This window comes from Pimephales promelas, chromosome 24 (assembly GCF_988280905.1).
Source record: "Pimephales promelas chromosome 24, fPimPro1.hap1.1, whole genome shotgun sequence".
NCBI classification, from domain to species: domain Eukaryota; kingdom Metazoa; phylum Chordata; class Actinopteri; order Cypriniformes; family Leuciscidae; genus Pimephales; species Pimephales promelas.
In genome coordinates, this window is record NC_142792.1 from 8,210,240 (window position 1) to 8,226,432 (window position 16,193).

The window sequence follows — 16,193 nt, forward strand, 5'->3', positions numbered from 1 at the left end:
AACTGGACTGAGCGATAAACTCAGTTGAACCACGGAACGTTTTCTTCACCCTACAGAACATAAATGGGAAGGCCGCTCTGCATTTGTCTCTGGACACTCAGTTCCTTCTCTTACAGACTGCATTTAGAGAACATGCACCTCCAAATTCATTACAAGCCAAGCACGCTTAATTTGCCGCCTCCCTTGAGAGCCATTAGCGTCTGTGGTATCAAACTGGCAGACCGGTGAAAGACAAGTGGCAGGTAGGGCTTCATCCATCTTACCGCCCCTCCCCTTTTCCTGTTGGGCTGAGAAACAGAGCTCTCTGAGAGTCTTCTGTATAGAGGGATGGTTACCACACTGTTCCCTCTTTATAATTTCTATGGAAGTTATCCACTAGTGGTCGACCAATATATAGGTATATTATATTATTTATCTATACTGCCATTCAAAAGTGTTATTTTAACCTTCAAATGGTCTTCGTTTCCTGTTTACACTTCTGGGTCTATACGACCCCAACAATTGATTAAGTAATTGTACAAAAAATGTACATTTTTAAATCATACAAATAATATATCTTTTTTTGTTTGTTTGTTTACTTCTCATCTATTCATTAATGCTGTGTTTTTGGACATATAAAGTACTTTTGTATCCATATACCACACAACTCCTCAACTACACCATTAGCTTGCATATGAAATATTATTTTTTTTATGATACATTGCATTTACGCTCTAGTACTAGGCCTTCATTTCTGTGTAAAAAAAAATCTGATTTATGCCGAATTTTTTTTTTTTTTTGACACGTCAAAATATATTTAGTTTTTTTTTTTTCACATTTCCCATTCATTTCAATGTGGGGTCATATTGAAGTGTAAACATTTTTTTACATACCTTCAGAACAACTGAATCAAGCCCAGTTTTTTGTGTGTATAGATAGATAATGTATGAAAAGTCACAAAATCTTATTCCACTGAGATGAAGGGAACCTTTTTTTTATTAAGTAAAAGTCGATTGGGGTCGTATAGATCCCATGACCCGATTGAGGGCTATGGAATTAAAACTTTCCTTCAGAAAGGATACTTTAAATGAATCAAAAGTGACTGTAAAGATAATATGCATAATGTTACAAATAAAATCTACAAATAAATGCTGTTTTTTTGTCAGTTACATTTTGCTTGCTAATAAACATTATTCCACAAATCTGAACTTTGGATACACATGCCATTTTTAAAATAAGAAAACAGCTAAAATCAGCAGTCAAAAGGAAGAAAGAAAATCCCCCATTGTATGTCAAGATACTCTCAGCTACTTTCTGATGGATTACAATCCATTTCATTGAAAAAAACACAGTTGGTTCTTTAAATAAAAACTCCTATTGATTTCTCTGTGCAGCGCATGTATTACACAGCCAGATTCTCAGGCGAGAGCAGCCGTTTTCACTCAATGCCTAGTGTATTTGCAAAGCACAGACCTCTGTCCTTAAATTCTCAAAGCAAAAAGGCATGACTGTCCTATTCCAGGAAAGGTATTGGTTACTTTAAATTTGCACGAGATGAGACGTTTTGAGCTCACAGCTCGCTAGAGTGGCAAACCCAATACTGGTTTGATTCAACCTGATGACAAAAAGACCTTCAAGCATCATTTTTTCATATGGATATCATCTATCATTCATCAGCTGAAATCCAGCAGATGCATTAATGCATCTTTTCTTCCCAGAACATGCATTAAATACATGCGGCATAAACATTTTCTTTCAATAAGCGAGTTGAACAGTGAATCTATCATCCTTTTTCTATTTACGTGCAGATCTGTGATACATTTAATTGCAAGATGGGAGTGGAAAAAAATAGTCCTCATCGTTTCATGCAGAGGCCTTCTGGCTATGCACTTTTTTGAAAATAGGGGAGACGTGATAACATGAACGTGTCTATATTTAGACAGCTCAAAGTGAAAGACATAATTCCTTTAATTAAATCGACACCAATCCACAGGACAAAGTCTCGTTTCCTTTCTCCTCTTACCTGGAATGCTATTGGAGATATTCTTCATTGTCTCAAGGTGCGTTCACAGTAACCCTTAATTTTGTAGGTATTCATGAGAGTACAATCTATCTGCTCAGCTCTTTTATTTGCCTGTGGGAAACATAGTTTCTGAAGGTTAATAAACAACCCTGCATATCCCAGGCCCCAAGATCATTTATCAGATTGCGATCTCTTACAGAGCCGGAGAGTGGCATGCAGTTTTATCATTTTAACAACGACGGCTAAAAGTGCCTGAAGAAGTCCGCCTAATAGGTTATTTTGTTATATGATTTCGTTATCAGATATTTCTTTTCCCCCTACCCCCCTTTACTTGGTCTAGGTCGCAGTAGAGTAACAGCCATGAATCCCTAATGAATCCTCTCCGTAATGTCCCGCGAGCAGGCAGGAAGATAATAGGCTCATCTCTGGGCAGCCGCTCTGTGGCGTTAACCTCACCCGGCCCGGCCGTCTTCATGATGGTCACGTCACACTCAGCTTTTATGCTTTTATCCATTGAGCGGTCTTTTTCAAGCCAAAATATAAAGGAGGCGTCATCGGAAATGGGAAATTTGGAGTAGGACTTGGTATCGATAGAGTTTGCCATTTCTATTTACAAGCTCTTTATTCAGCTCGATTCGCTTTGTTCAACTGGGAACATTTCAGCGATAATGTCAGTTTTGCGTTCATATGAAATGAATTTCGTGTATTCAAATGAAATACGTTTTTCAGCTAATGCTGTGAATTACAAAGTGAACCTTCTACTGTGGTGACAAAAAATATTAATTTAAAAAATGTACAGCAAAAAATTTCAGATGTATGAATCAACACAAACACTTTTTGGTGGATACCAAGGCTACGTTCGCATTGTCACTTTTGGGGATTAACAACCGCATTTACTAAATATCCAGTTCACACAGCAAATAATACAGTAGTGTCTCTATGAACGTGCAACTGGAGTCAAGCCCGGATTCTCTTACCAGGACCACAGCGACAGTGACCAGTAATATTAAAGATCACAATGTCCATAAAACTGAAAAGTCCTATAACTTTTGGCACAACAAGACTCCAGTGGAGCTCATCTGTTAAATCTTTATTAACCGATAGCAGCGTTGGGTGCAGAGCGCAACATTTGAGTTGAGCGTAGAACACGAAACTGACAAGCAGCTCCAGTGGAGAACAGTGACTGCTTCTGAACCCTTCAGATTACACACAGTTCATATCTCTGTCGCTGTAAGTTACAGCAAACCAAATATGAAAACCTGCAACACAAGGTACACACACGTTTGTGCAGTACAGAGCAGCTCTCTCGCACAGTATGATGTGACAACGAGTTGTCCGGGTCCATTCACACAGAGGTTCTGACAACCATACCCTGTTGCTGCATGAACGTTGCTCAATTGATACCAAGTTCAAATTTCTTGTGTTAACACTAATAATTTATAAAAGTATTATATAAACTCCTATGAAAGAATAATACTTTTTTTTGGATGATTCATTAAAGAGTTTGACATTTACATTTATCCATTTGCCAGATGCTTTTATTCAAAGCGATTTTCACTGCATTTGTACACATTCTTATCAGTTTTTGCTTTCCCTGGGAATCGAATCCATGACCTTGGTGTTGCAACTTGCAAGCAACAACTCTCTACTGTTTGAGTTACAGGAAAGCTATAGTTTGAGTCATTTGTTTGTGAATGGCTGCTTTTATATTTTTGATTCAATAAAAAAAAATCAGTTCATATGAGTCAATTGTTTGTGACTCCAGCTACACTCTGTATGTTTTTAAATAACTAAAATCAACCGAGTGATTTGTTTATAAATCACTCCTTGAACATTGATATGGTTGATCAAATGATTCTGACCCTCAAACTTTACATATTTTTCGATCTGTCAGGTTGTTCGGTGTGACAGGGAACTGTGCGGCTTGCAGTAAACTCATCCCAGCATTTGAGATGGTCATGAGAGCCAAGGAGAACGTCTATCACCTGGACTGCTTTGCCTGTCAGCTGTGCAACCAGAGGTTAGTTAATTCATATTCAGTTTTCTTGAACATTTCACAGTACTTAAATGTATGTATCTCTGCATATGTTTTAAGCCCCTTAAAACTCAAAGGTTGTCTTGAATCCAAAGCATCTTGCAGTACATTTACTACAAGGACGGTCCCGCTTAACCCCACTATCGTGTCTTGCTCAAGGGCACAATGGCGATAGGGAATCCCAGCAACTCTCTGGTTCATGAATCAAGACCACTGGGGTTTGAAAAATGACCTTCGGATTAAAGCCCACAACCCTACCACCGAAAGATGGTTTGGGTAGATGTTTTCTTATCCAAATTACATCAATATGTTTACAACAGGTACCGTCTCCCTGGAGCAAGAAGTACATTGCTCAAGGGCAAAACAGTGATATATAGACAAAAACTCTCCAGCCCATGAAACACCCTTCAGGGGTCTGAACTGGCAACCTTCAGATTGCTAGCACAGTTGTATTGACATATTGAACCCTCTTTCAGGTGAAATTTCTAGTGATTTTGAACAACAACCTCTGAACCACAAGCCCATTTGTGTAACTACCACCCTACCACAAAAACTGGCATAGACACTTTTGTATCCAAAAGTGGCTTGTAGTACATCTCTTCATGCCTTGCTCAAGGGTAGTGATGATCAGGAACAAAAAAATAAATCAGCTCTTAGATAGTTTGGATGGTTTAACCACTGAACAACAATCACATCTGATCATTTTAGGTTCAAAAAAGAAAGAGGTTACCTCAAGTAAAAATGAATTTGGCCTTAATCTGAACTACCTTAAGGCTTTTCTACTACATTTATAGTTAATCTTGTATATTTTCTTGAATATTTCCTGAATATACCCATCATGTTGAGGTCCATCATATGCCGCACAAAATGTTTTTTACAGTAATTTTCCTATGGATGGAAAAACAAGAATAATTTTAAATTCTCATTTTATTTCAAAATAAATTGCTTGTTGCTGTGGTTCAACATCAAAAACAGACAGCAATATAACACTTAAATATTCTGTGGGCTGCAGTTTTCTTCATTACTTTGAGCAAATTGTGTTGTTTGTCTTCATTCGCTCTAAGAAGAAGAGGCCATTTGTCTTAGAATGTGGTCAAATAAAGAAAAAACCTCATGCATGGGCTGTTCATTAGATACCTGCTTCATACAAACACACAGGTGCCAGAGAGAAGTACACACAAGTGGAGGCCAATTGCAGGATCCGGTTACGCTCAATTAACACCGGGTTATTGTCTTGCCACTTCAGTTGACTGCACGAACCACGCTCACCTAATCTAAGAAGTCAGCTAATCTTCATCAGCAGAGCCACAGACAGGTCCACCCGCTTGCCTGGCATTACAGCCCATTTAGAGCCAGGCAAATCTTTCTTTTTGCATTAGGCCAGCCGATCAACTGTTTAATAAAATCTGTGTCAGTCTGCTTTGCACGCTGTGACGAGGCCTCTGTGCATCTTTCGTTCGCCCATCACAATTTCACTGGTGCTCACCACGAGATTTATCGCATGGAGCTGGTGCTAATTTCCCTTATTTCAGACCGGAACTTGAATTTCCTGACAGTTAATTCACGCTATTGGATGTTTTGCTGGAGAGATGGATGTTGCCTACATAGGTGTCCTTCACAACAAACTCACATTCAAGTACATTGAAAAGTGTTTGGATACTTAATCCATGCTTAAAAATGTATTACAAAATATTAAATCAAATCCAGTTCATTCCGTTGTAAGTTTGGGGTCAGTATGATTAAAAAAAAAATAGTAGTAATCATTTTATTCTGCTAGGGCGCATTAAAGTGACAGTATGCATTTATAATGTTGCAAAGTTTTCTGTATCAAAAAAAGATGTAATTTTTCCATCAAAGAATCTTGTATCATGTTTTCCTCAAAAATAATAAACAGCACAACTGTTATCAACACATACATTACATTATATATGTAAATGTTATATTTAAATAGAAAACAGTTATTTTAAATCATAATACATTTTTTAAAAAGATTTTTAAACCAAGTTATTTACCCATTTGTACATTGAAATTCAAATGTGCAGCTTAAGTGTTCAAATGTGTGTTTTGCCCATTATACAAACCACTTAAACTACTTTTTATCCTGCCCAAACACAAGAATTTAATTTACACAGATCAGAAAGAAGTACCTGCATCGGATCTCCTACAGTCCGAGAGCACCGCATCAACAGTCTGATATGCAAATACCCCCCATTTGACCGAGAGAAAATTCATTTGTCAACAAGCTGACGAGACATTATCTCCACAGACACCCGCCACCCGACACGTCTCAGACACTTTGTTGTTCTGTCAGTGCCTTTCGAGAAAGCCTCGCAAATTTTGATGGACTCCTCCAAAAGAGAAAAGGACGGCAGGGCTTTTCATGACGCGTCCGTCATTGTGACAGCTCGGCACATTACCCGAGTACAGGCTCAGTCCAGTGATGCTCTTTGATAAACATCAACACAAACAGCCAGACATTGATGGGAGGAGATCTTTTAGAGAATCGCACGGCACATTATTGTTTTGACTTGCCAATTGGGCCTGATTTCAATTTTCCCATTGGTTTTGTTCAGTGCACTTAGTGCTCGAATGAAAATGATGAATACATCAGAGGTAAAAGTACTAATTTTCATAGTTCAAGGAAATCAAAAAGAGTTTTATGGCCCTAATATTTGTGTCCAATTAAATCCTCTCTAGCATGAGAATGCCTCGCTCCCCCCGCCCCTTTCTTTAAAAAGGGGGATTTTGTTTTGTCGATTGCCTTGCATTTAGCTTTTCCTATTTCATCTATCTGTCTACTTTCATATACATCCCACCCTGCTCTCTCCCTTCTCATTTCCCCTCCTCAAACAATATTAAAGAGGCCATGGCCTTTAAAAGAGCCATCTAATCCATCTTACAAAATGCTCTCTTCGCCATCAGTGACGTGGGACAGGCATTCTGATGCTGAGAGCAGGCTAACGGGTCAGTAGAGGTCACGCCGTATAATTATGCTTCTCCATGAGGGTAAGAAATGTCCCGACATTAGCGTTTGATGCTTAAATGATTACAATCAAGCTTTTAATACAGCTGGGCCACCCCTCCTTTTCCCCACTCACATCAGCAAGGCCATCATCTCCTACAGAGTTGTTTCATTAGTCAGGCCACACAAAAGCACCATTAAATACTGCCCGTGATTAGCTTGATTTCTACAAAGAGAGTGCTGAAATATGTCTGGCTCACATATAGCACCTCTGAAAACCAGAAACTTCAACATAATATGGGAATGAATCTTTTAAGTGAACGAGTTATTCATCTTCACTCCCATGCACATCTCGTATTTTCCGTTCAAATTTCTCTCTTTTTAAGCATTCGATTGGCTTTTCTAGCCTTCAAACACTAATTAAAGGTGCAGTGTGTATTTTTTAGCACCATCTAGAGGTTCGGTTGCGACTTGCACGAAGGGCTCAGCCCACTGCTCACCCCTCCCTTTTGAAGAAGCTACGGTGGCTAAAACGGGACAAACATCGTCGTCTGAGATAGTAGAGAATAGCCAGAGTAAGCCAAGAGTGAGTAACATTGTCACTGTTTCTACCACAGTCCATTATAAACCACATCATGGATAAAGTTATCAAAGCCATAGTCAGGTTAGGATCAAGGGTCTTCATATATAATATAATCAGCTGATTGTCTCACATTTTCTCCCCACATAGCAAGCCCATAATATAATGAGGGAGAATAACCACATGAAACTATGCAACTATATATATTTTTCTAACAGGGTAGTAAAAGTTTAGCTGGCTAATATGAGCTGTTTAAACTCAACGCGTCCGCATGAGCCCAAAGGTGTGCGTGGCAAAAATGACATGATTTGGAACAGCATCCCTTAGACACCATTTACTACACACAAAAGGCATTTTTTTCTCAGATTTTGAAAACTCTTCGCGATCGACGGTGGTGGTTGTGATTCTTGTGACATACTGCTTTATGGTCAATGGCAAGAGTACTAATCAGCACATTTATCCCCACATAGCAAAGCCATAACACAATGAGGGAAAAGAACTAAGTTACATGAAACAATTCAACTACATATTTTACACCACTGACAAGGGAAAAGTCACTACTCATGGTGTGTATTGCTAGCTTCTAGTTTTCTGCTGCTTATCTTTCAAGGTAGTGAGGAAACGCATTCCGTAGCATTGTTTGTTCGCGTTCGGCTACGGTAGAAACATGACGTCACAATATGTTGACCTTCATAGAAGGGGGTGCCTGTGGTTATGTAGATATAAATGTTTCATTCTAAGGTAATAAAAACATTACGATTTATTAAGCAAGTTCTTTATACACCAATAAAAACATCGTTATGGATATCATATTGCATTTCTGTTTAGATACTCATTTTTTACACATTGCACCTTTAAAACACAAAAAATTATTCTGATTCTGATTCATCAGTTGAATCACTATTAATTCAATGAACTGCCTATCAAACAAAATTTATATTTAGCTTTAATTTTAATTTTTATTTAATGTTTAGTAGTTTTAGTACTTCAACCTTTCAGTTTAAAAAAAAAAAATAGCTTACGTATGTTTTTCCACCTGATAATATTTCTGTTATATTTTAGAATGGAATTAACAAAATGGTTAACAGTTTTAGTTAACACTTCCAATCACTGGCTGAACTTTCGTTCCAGACTTTTATGGCATCACAGAGGACATCAGTCATGCTCCGCGACAGAGTATGCCATCATCCCATGCAGTCGGACTTAATCCGGCATGATTATTCATGGGTAGGATATGAATCTGCTCACCTGGCTTGAGGATATATCCTCAGCTTGGTTAACAGGGATCGGGGAGACAGTCACAGCAGTGAGCGCGAACGCAGTGTGTTTGTGTGGTTTCGAGACTCAAGCCGGCCGTTAGCCACAGATCAGCCCTGAAGGGACAGCTAATCGATGAGCCTGTCGTCCGCTCAGACCTCATCAGCCAACCTCAGGAGTCCCAGTTCCCGGTGATGAGCCTGGACCGCGGCGATCCGAGGCCCCACGGGATTGGGAGAAGGCCGAGGCCTGGGCAGCAGGGCAGGGAGGTCACCGGCATGGGTCACCGTCCTTGACGGAGAGTCTGAAAAGCCTGAGCCAAATTGGGCTGCACGTGCTCTGGGACTGCGGTAACTAAACGACGGCACAGACAACAGTCTCATCCCCTCAGAGACATCTGCAAACCTCAGTTCTTGCCATCAGTCGTTAGAAGAAACCATGCGGTTGCATTGCAGACACTGCGGCAAATCCACTCTATTCTGTCGGATAATGTCTTGTTCACATCCAATGACGTAGACGTTCTTTTTCTCCATCTATAGACCTCCCTCCGTGATTCATTTCCTCTCTCTTTTCCCTCACTCTTTCAAGTCCTCTCTCCTCCACTCAGCTCCAGCATGTTATTTCACAGAAGAGGAATGTTACTACTCTAGTTAACACAGACCTCAGAGGCAAATAGCTGACGAAGCCATACATCATTAAGTCCACTGCCTTGGAAGCCATCTTTTCTTTAACAAGATGGGTCTCAATAGACATATTCATCATTACTGTCACACCTGAGGAAAAGAAGAGAGGCGGAGGGAGGGAATGATGTAGAAATGAAGGAAAGAGAATATATAGGGAAAAGATGGGGAGAATGTAAAGATATTGTTGATAAAAAAAACGAACTAGCTCTGTCAATCAATAGAAATGTTTAATTGATTTAGTTCATCAAAACAAATTGCACTTAAATGGAAATATATTTAACAACTTTCTTTTAATAATCATTTATTTTCTTAATGTTAACAGTAACAACTTATTCAATTATAATGAATAATCAGTTTGTGAAAATCATTATTATGGCAGACAAAAATATTTAGTCATTTTTCAGTCTAGTTTTTCAATCTGATGCAAAACTAAAGGGCCATTCACACTATTTTTTGTATATTTTTTATTTGCTTGATTAATAATTTGGTGAGGCCAGTTGCATGTGGTGCATGCCAGTTGCATCTACTAAATTACAAAATATGGGATGCAAAATGTACTCGTAAAATTATATTTCATTGTTAGATCATGATCCTTAATGATTTGTTTGCCTATTACTAAAGCAAAAAAAATGAACCTTGTCATAAAGGATTGGCACATTTTACCAAAAATGATTTAAAATAATATGTTAAAATGCATAATTTACATATGGGTCAGGGGGAGGTAACTGTGTTCATGCTTTCATCACGTTATTTTTTTAATAATTGAATCACGCTTAATTAATGTGTTAAAATGACAGCCTTAGAAAACACATAAAAAGCCCCCATTTACGGTCATACCTGAGCAAACACTATATCAAATGCATTTACTTTTTTCCTCCTCCACTTGATGGGAAATACTAAAAAGCAATTAAAGCAATCTGAAGTTGAACTCATCTGGGAGGAGAGATTGAAAGGGGAGGGCAAGGGGGGCGCATCAAGCTAAGGGTAATGTAGGTGCTCGGAAACATATGGCGATCGGTAATGACTGCACGAGTAGAAAAACGGAGGGCAGCACAAGGGCATTTATTACCGCTACCTCTGATGGGCTGACTGCAATATCCTCGTCATAATTGGCACACAGATGTCACAAACGCTGTTGACATTTCACCAAGCAGAAACAATTTGGCGCCGCGAAACGGGGCGGCGACGAGGCTAAGAGGGAACAGAAAACACAAGCTGTAAATAAACACTGAGAGATCCTATTAGTCGAGAAAGCGAGAGAAAGAACGAGCGAGATGGAGGTGCTCAGAAGAGGAGGTGGAGAGGGCCAGGATGTCAGAGAAGACAGACACTAATGGATTCCTGGCAAGAATGTGTCATTTAAACAGGACGTTTTTATTGGAGTGAATGACACCATTACATTAAGCACACCTCTGCTTTGTGTTAATCACCGTGTCAACAAGCACGATTAATGGATATTACTTGTTGATACTTGGTTCAAACTAATGGCTGCACCTTCCTGCTTGACACTGCCATGCATAACCAATAAAAAAGTTTTCCGGAGTGCATGCGAGGGAGGGAGGGAGCCGTTTACAAAGTATCCTGGCGCTCGCTCATTATATTCAACAATGGCGGAAAGGGTAATGGCTCTCAGATCTGGTTCTGACCCCTCCTGAGGATGTTTAAAGGAATATTGCGGGTTCAACACAAGTGAAGAGCCTCACGCGTGGCACAATTCTGATTACCTCTTAAAAAAAACTCTGGAAGTCAACAACGGAAGTCAATGGGGTCAATCCGTAAATGTTAAAAGTTTTAATGGTATAGCCAAAACATATAAACAAAATTATTTTAGTATGAGAAAAAAAAAAACCCACTACTAAAATCCAAAGTATCCAAAGACAACAATAACGGCAGCAGCAACATTGCAAGAAATTGGTTTCCTCTCGCTCCAAATGTATGGTGCTGTGCTGCATCTTGCCATGTTTACCTCTCAGTGTTGTGTACTCGAGACTCGGACTCGGTCTCGAGATCATATTTTAATGGTCTTGGTCTTGTCATGGACTCGTGTGCATTTTGACTCGGAATTGACTCGTACTCTAAAATATTAGGCCTTGGACTTATTCCTAAGTCCACTCGAGTCCCATTCAATGTCATGATTTTTACTGTATGTTAACATTTTTTTAAATTGTTTGAAACGTCCAATGATTGCTGACTTTCGTGTGAGCAAATGCGCATGATTTGAGACTATAACGTTCGCGGCGCACAAATGCAGCAGGACCCAGGTCAGATGTGGAGCCTCTAGCTCAACTATGTATTGAAAATGTCTGCCTTATCATCCATAATTCAGTTTGCATATAAGAGCCACACAGAATTCGTGTGCAGTAATATTATGTGAAAGAGCACTTACTGATTGTAATAATTGTAAGTCATAATTATAATAAAATTACAATGTACATGATTCCATGGTATATTTGGTTTACTGTTTGAGTATGGTGCCAATTTTATTGTTACCACCAAATATTTTACATATTCTTAGAGATATATTTTAGTCTGGTTTGAGATCCAACCTCTCTGATCTCGACTCGGACTCGACTTTCTTTGGTCTAGGTCTCGACTCGGACTCGACCCTCTATGGTCTCGGTCTCGACTCGGACTCAAACCTCTGTGTTCTCGGTCTGGACTCGGCTCTCTTTGGTCTCGGTCTGGACTCGGACTCGACCCTCTATGGTCTCGGTCTCGACTCGGACTCGACGCTCTATGGTCTCGGTCTCGACCTTCTATGGTCTCGGTCTCGACTCGGACTCGACTCGACCCTCTATGGTCTCGGTCTCGACCTTCTATGGTCTCGGCCTCGACTCGACCCTCTATGGTCTCGGTCTCGACTCGGACTCGAACCTCTGTGTTCTCGGTCTCGACTCGGCTCTCTTTGGTCTCGGTCTCGACTCGAACTCGACCTTCTATGGTCTCGGTCTCGACTCGGACTCGGCTCTCTTTGGTCTCGGTCTCGACTCGAACTCGACCTTCTATGGTCTCGGTCTCGACTCGGACTCGGCTCTCTTTGGTCTCTGTCTCAACTCGGACTCGACCCTCTATGGTCTCGGTCTCGACTCGGACTCGAACCCCTGTGTTCTCGGTCTCGACTCGGCTCTCTTTGGTCTCGGTCTCGACTCGGACTCGACCCTCTATGGTCTCGGTCTCGACTCGGACTCGGCTCTCTTTGGTCTCGGTCTCAACTCGGACTCGACCCTCTATGGTCTCGGTCTCGACTCGGACTTGAGTGAGCTGGTCTCAACTACAACACTGTTACCTCTACTTTTTGTTTTCTTCCGGTATGCAATGGTATTACAGCCGTGCACGACTGGGTTATTGCTAATATTCCGGTTTTGATTATGAATCAGAGCTTGCAGATGTTTGTAAGAAATGGGTGGGGTTTATGCAAACAAAATACTAGAAGAATTCTCTATGACTTTTTCAGAGTCATAACACTGAAAAATTACGAGGTCAAAGCTAATTTTAATAAATTAAGCATGCATAAATGAATCGTTCACAATAAGATCAATAGTTCATTTAGAAAATTGATTTTACATTTCATCATGACTTGTAATGAACCTCTCTTACAATTCCTTTAAGACAGCGTCTAATGTCCACCTAACGTTGCATTCCCAATGCAAACTTTTAATCATTAAAATGGTACCAGAAGACACTCAAAACGCATTGTATTCCTCTTCGTTCACAGGCAGGAGGGTTCTGTAGGCAACATTGGCCAGACACGAGCATTCGTTGGCACTCCGACCTTGTCGAACTCTCGCTGTGAGCAAGATAAGCGGCCCTCAGGACGGCTAAACACACAGAGCTACTCGCTCTCGCTCTCGTTCCCTCCGCCGCCTTCTTTGTCTCTCTCTTCTGCCTGACCAACATAATCTTCTTTCCAAAAGGTCAAGTGAGACAGCGGCCCGTCAGGCAGTGCTAAAGCCTGCGCTCCGTCTTTGGGGTATATTTATGAAACAGCTGCAGGTAGAGAAGATGCTAGGTGCACTCTGGAGATACTCTTTCCAGACCAGCTGATGTGTCCGCAGGATAATGTACGCTAATGTTTGAGGGGGCGGAATGCGGCTCTGTGGGGAAGCCTGCAACTTTTGCTAGTAATGAGTCCTTCTGCGTCCCTTTCGAGTTACGTAAACACCATGTTTCTGTTTCTCGCCTCCATGCAGGTTCTGCGTCGGAGACAAGTTCTTCCTGAAGAACAACATGATCCTGTGCCAGACAGACTACGAAGAAGGACTGATGAAGGAGGGTTATGCACCGCAGGTCCGCTGACCATCCCCACTACCCCACCATTTGCAGTTGGGGAATGAGTTGCGAGAGGACCTGAAGGGGACATGCAATCAGACACAAAAGCACTAGTGTCCTCTCCAGCCCAAGACCCCATCACATTGTATATACGAAGAGCCCAAATAAGGGATGGTGTACTGTACAGATTAGCCATAGAGACATTTTTTTGTAAGGGGGAGAACATTTGAAGACGAACCAATACTCTGGTTCTGTTAAAATGACGCTGCCTGGCGGCTCAAAGTCTCAATGGCCCAAAATTGAGAACACAAACATACAATCCACTGCAAGACATCTGTCCAAAACACAATGATGCCATTTTAATTGCTTTACAGGGTGAAGACCACATAGTTTAAATATATATTTAAAAAAATCAGTATTTATTGGCGAACAAGTTTGCGAGAAGAAAAGGGGCCATGTCAACATAATTACTCAGGTTGAATGAGTTTCCTCACTGTCCTTTCCGATTACAATTTGTTTTTCGTTTACATTGCGTCTTAACCAGCGACAAGCTATTTGGAATAAACACAATAAACCAATAAGAAGAAATTTGATGTTTGTGTACATGTCCGGGAACCAATGAGGTTTCACAGTGCTACCAAGCACAAATGGCACAGATATTAAATGTCCTGGCTGTTTAGGACAGCTTGGCGAAAGATTCACAAAATCGCACCTGGTTAAAACATGGTGTTCGCATTTACTAGCAATCTTTGGGCTTCGACATCTTCAACATCAAGTGACGTGATTTCATTAGTGACATTTTGAAGAGAAAAAAAAAATTCACCCTCTTTTATACCTCAAAATGCGAACTCTAGGAACATTTGGGTTTGGCACATATGTAATGTGGTTTGGTGGGTTGGGAAACGATGGGTTTGTTACTGTCTTCACTGTATTTATTTAATAGGCTTTTCATCATTGCGCGTAATTCAAGGCTCTGTCCATTGACATGTTTATACTTGAACTGAAAGGCTCCTCCAGACTTGACGAACGTCACATCGCATTTTTTTGTGCGGCCCATCAGCTGACATAATCCTCTTTAAACATAATCAGGTCGCATAAACTAGGAGCACGTGAATACCTGGTCGGAGGATATTTGTTTGTTTACTATCGATTCAAGGCGACACTCAAGCGCAAATCACTACTGAAGCCTACAATGTTGATAATCTTTTTATAGGCTATGATTACCTTTGGAAACCGAGGGCATAGTCTAGAGAAAATATGAGGACAAACTTAATTTGTATATGGTGGTTGTACATATTTTAAAAAAAAAATCCTTTTTGCTTGCTATTGTATATGGATTTTCTTTTTATGTGTTATTCAGCATGAGATGTTTATTTTTAGGACGTGTACATACTGTACTGTAATCATTTTAAGCACAAATGTAATACAGTTTTATTGTGTTAGCACTGTGTGGTGGCTTTCTTTGAGTCTTTTGTTGTTGTTTTTTTCCACAAAAAAGCATTTGGCACTTTCCACAAATGGTACAAAATAGAAACTGAAGGGCTTAAGTAAAGATTTTGTTTGTTTGTTTTTGCCAATTATTTTATTAAAATATTTAATTACGCTTAAAAATATGCAGTACATATTTTATTAAAAGTAATTAAAGACAAATATTTGTTTGATTTTTATGTATATAACTTGGATAATCGGATTGAATGGTTAAAATGATGGAACTACTCCCCATTTTATGAAGAGTATGCAGATATGCATCTAATATTAATGGTTTACCAAACATATCAAGTTCTCTCACAACAAAAATGCATGGGATTTGTGCCATTAAAAACGTCACGATACACCAAAACCTATGAAGAAAGATTTTTAGAGGATGCCATCTCTCTCTTTCAATGGGCCAGTTTGCATACACTGTCATTTCTAAGACGGAGTGTTTACTGAAGCAATTTGGGTTAAGTGCCTCTCTCAAGGGCACAACTGTAGATGCCGAGCAGCCAGTGGTGAACCTTCAGGTCTCTACTCCATTAGCCTATCCACCAGACCATGCTACACTTCCGGTTTTGTGATTGATCATAAGTGCAATTTGTCATTTTGTCATCCATTTAGTTGTCATTGCCCCTCAATGCCCCTTTCCTCCCCTTTAGTCTGCGGAAAGGAAAAGTGGGCGAGTGAGAAGGAAATGGATCCACCAGTCCAGCTAAAAACAGCTGTGTGTTTAACAGCGACGTTTAAAGGTAATGACTAATGTCAAAATTAACCTTTACTTGGTGATTAAGGCCCTAAAACAAGCGGGGGCTCTTGAGTGGGGTTATTTAAAGGTGCACTGTTACATACATAGTGTTGTGAACAAACAAGTTTTGTTTGTTCAAAATTAACAAAGTTTAAATAAAGAGTCAAATACACCAATCCTGCCA

The 16,193-nt window shown here is 40.1% G+C and overlaps 1 protein-coding gene across 4 annotated transcripts in view; it reads left to right on the forward strand.

Moving 5' to 3' along the window:
- lmo3 (LIM domain only 3) overlaps window positions 1-15,233 on the forward strand; it is a 43,176-nt gene extending 27,943 nt beyond the window's left edge. For all 4 annotated transcript variants that reach the window (XM_039668202.2, XM_039668200.2, XM_039668199.2 and 1 more), the window contains 2 exons: window positions 3,897-4,022; window positions 13,710-15,233. In XM_039668202.2, coding sequence (XP_039524136.1) covers window positions 3,897-4,022; window positions 13,710-13,815 — 232 coding nt within the window. In that variant the 3' untranslated portion in view covers window positions 13,816-15,233. The remainder of the gene's footprint in view (window positions 1-3,896; window positions 4,023-13,709) is intronic.
- Window positions 15,234-16,193: the final 960 nt, after the last annotated feature.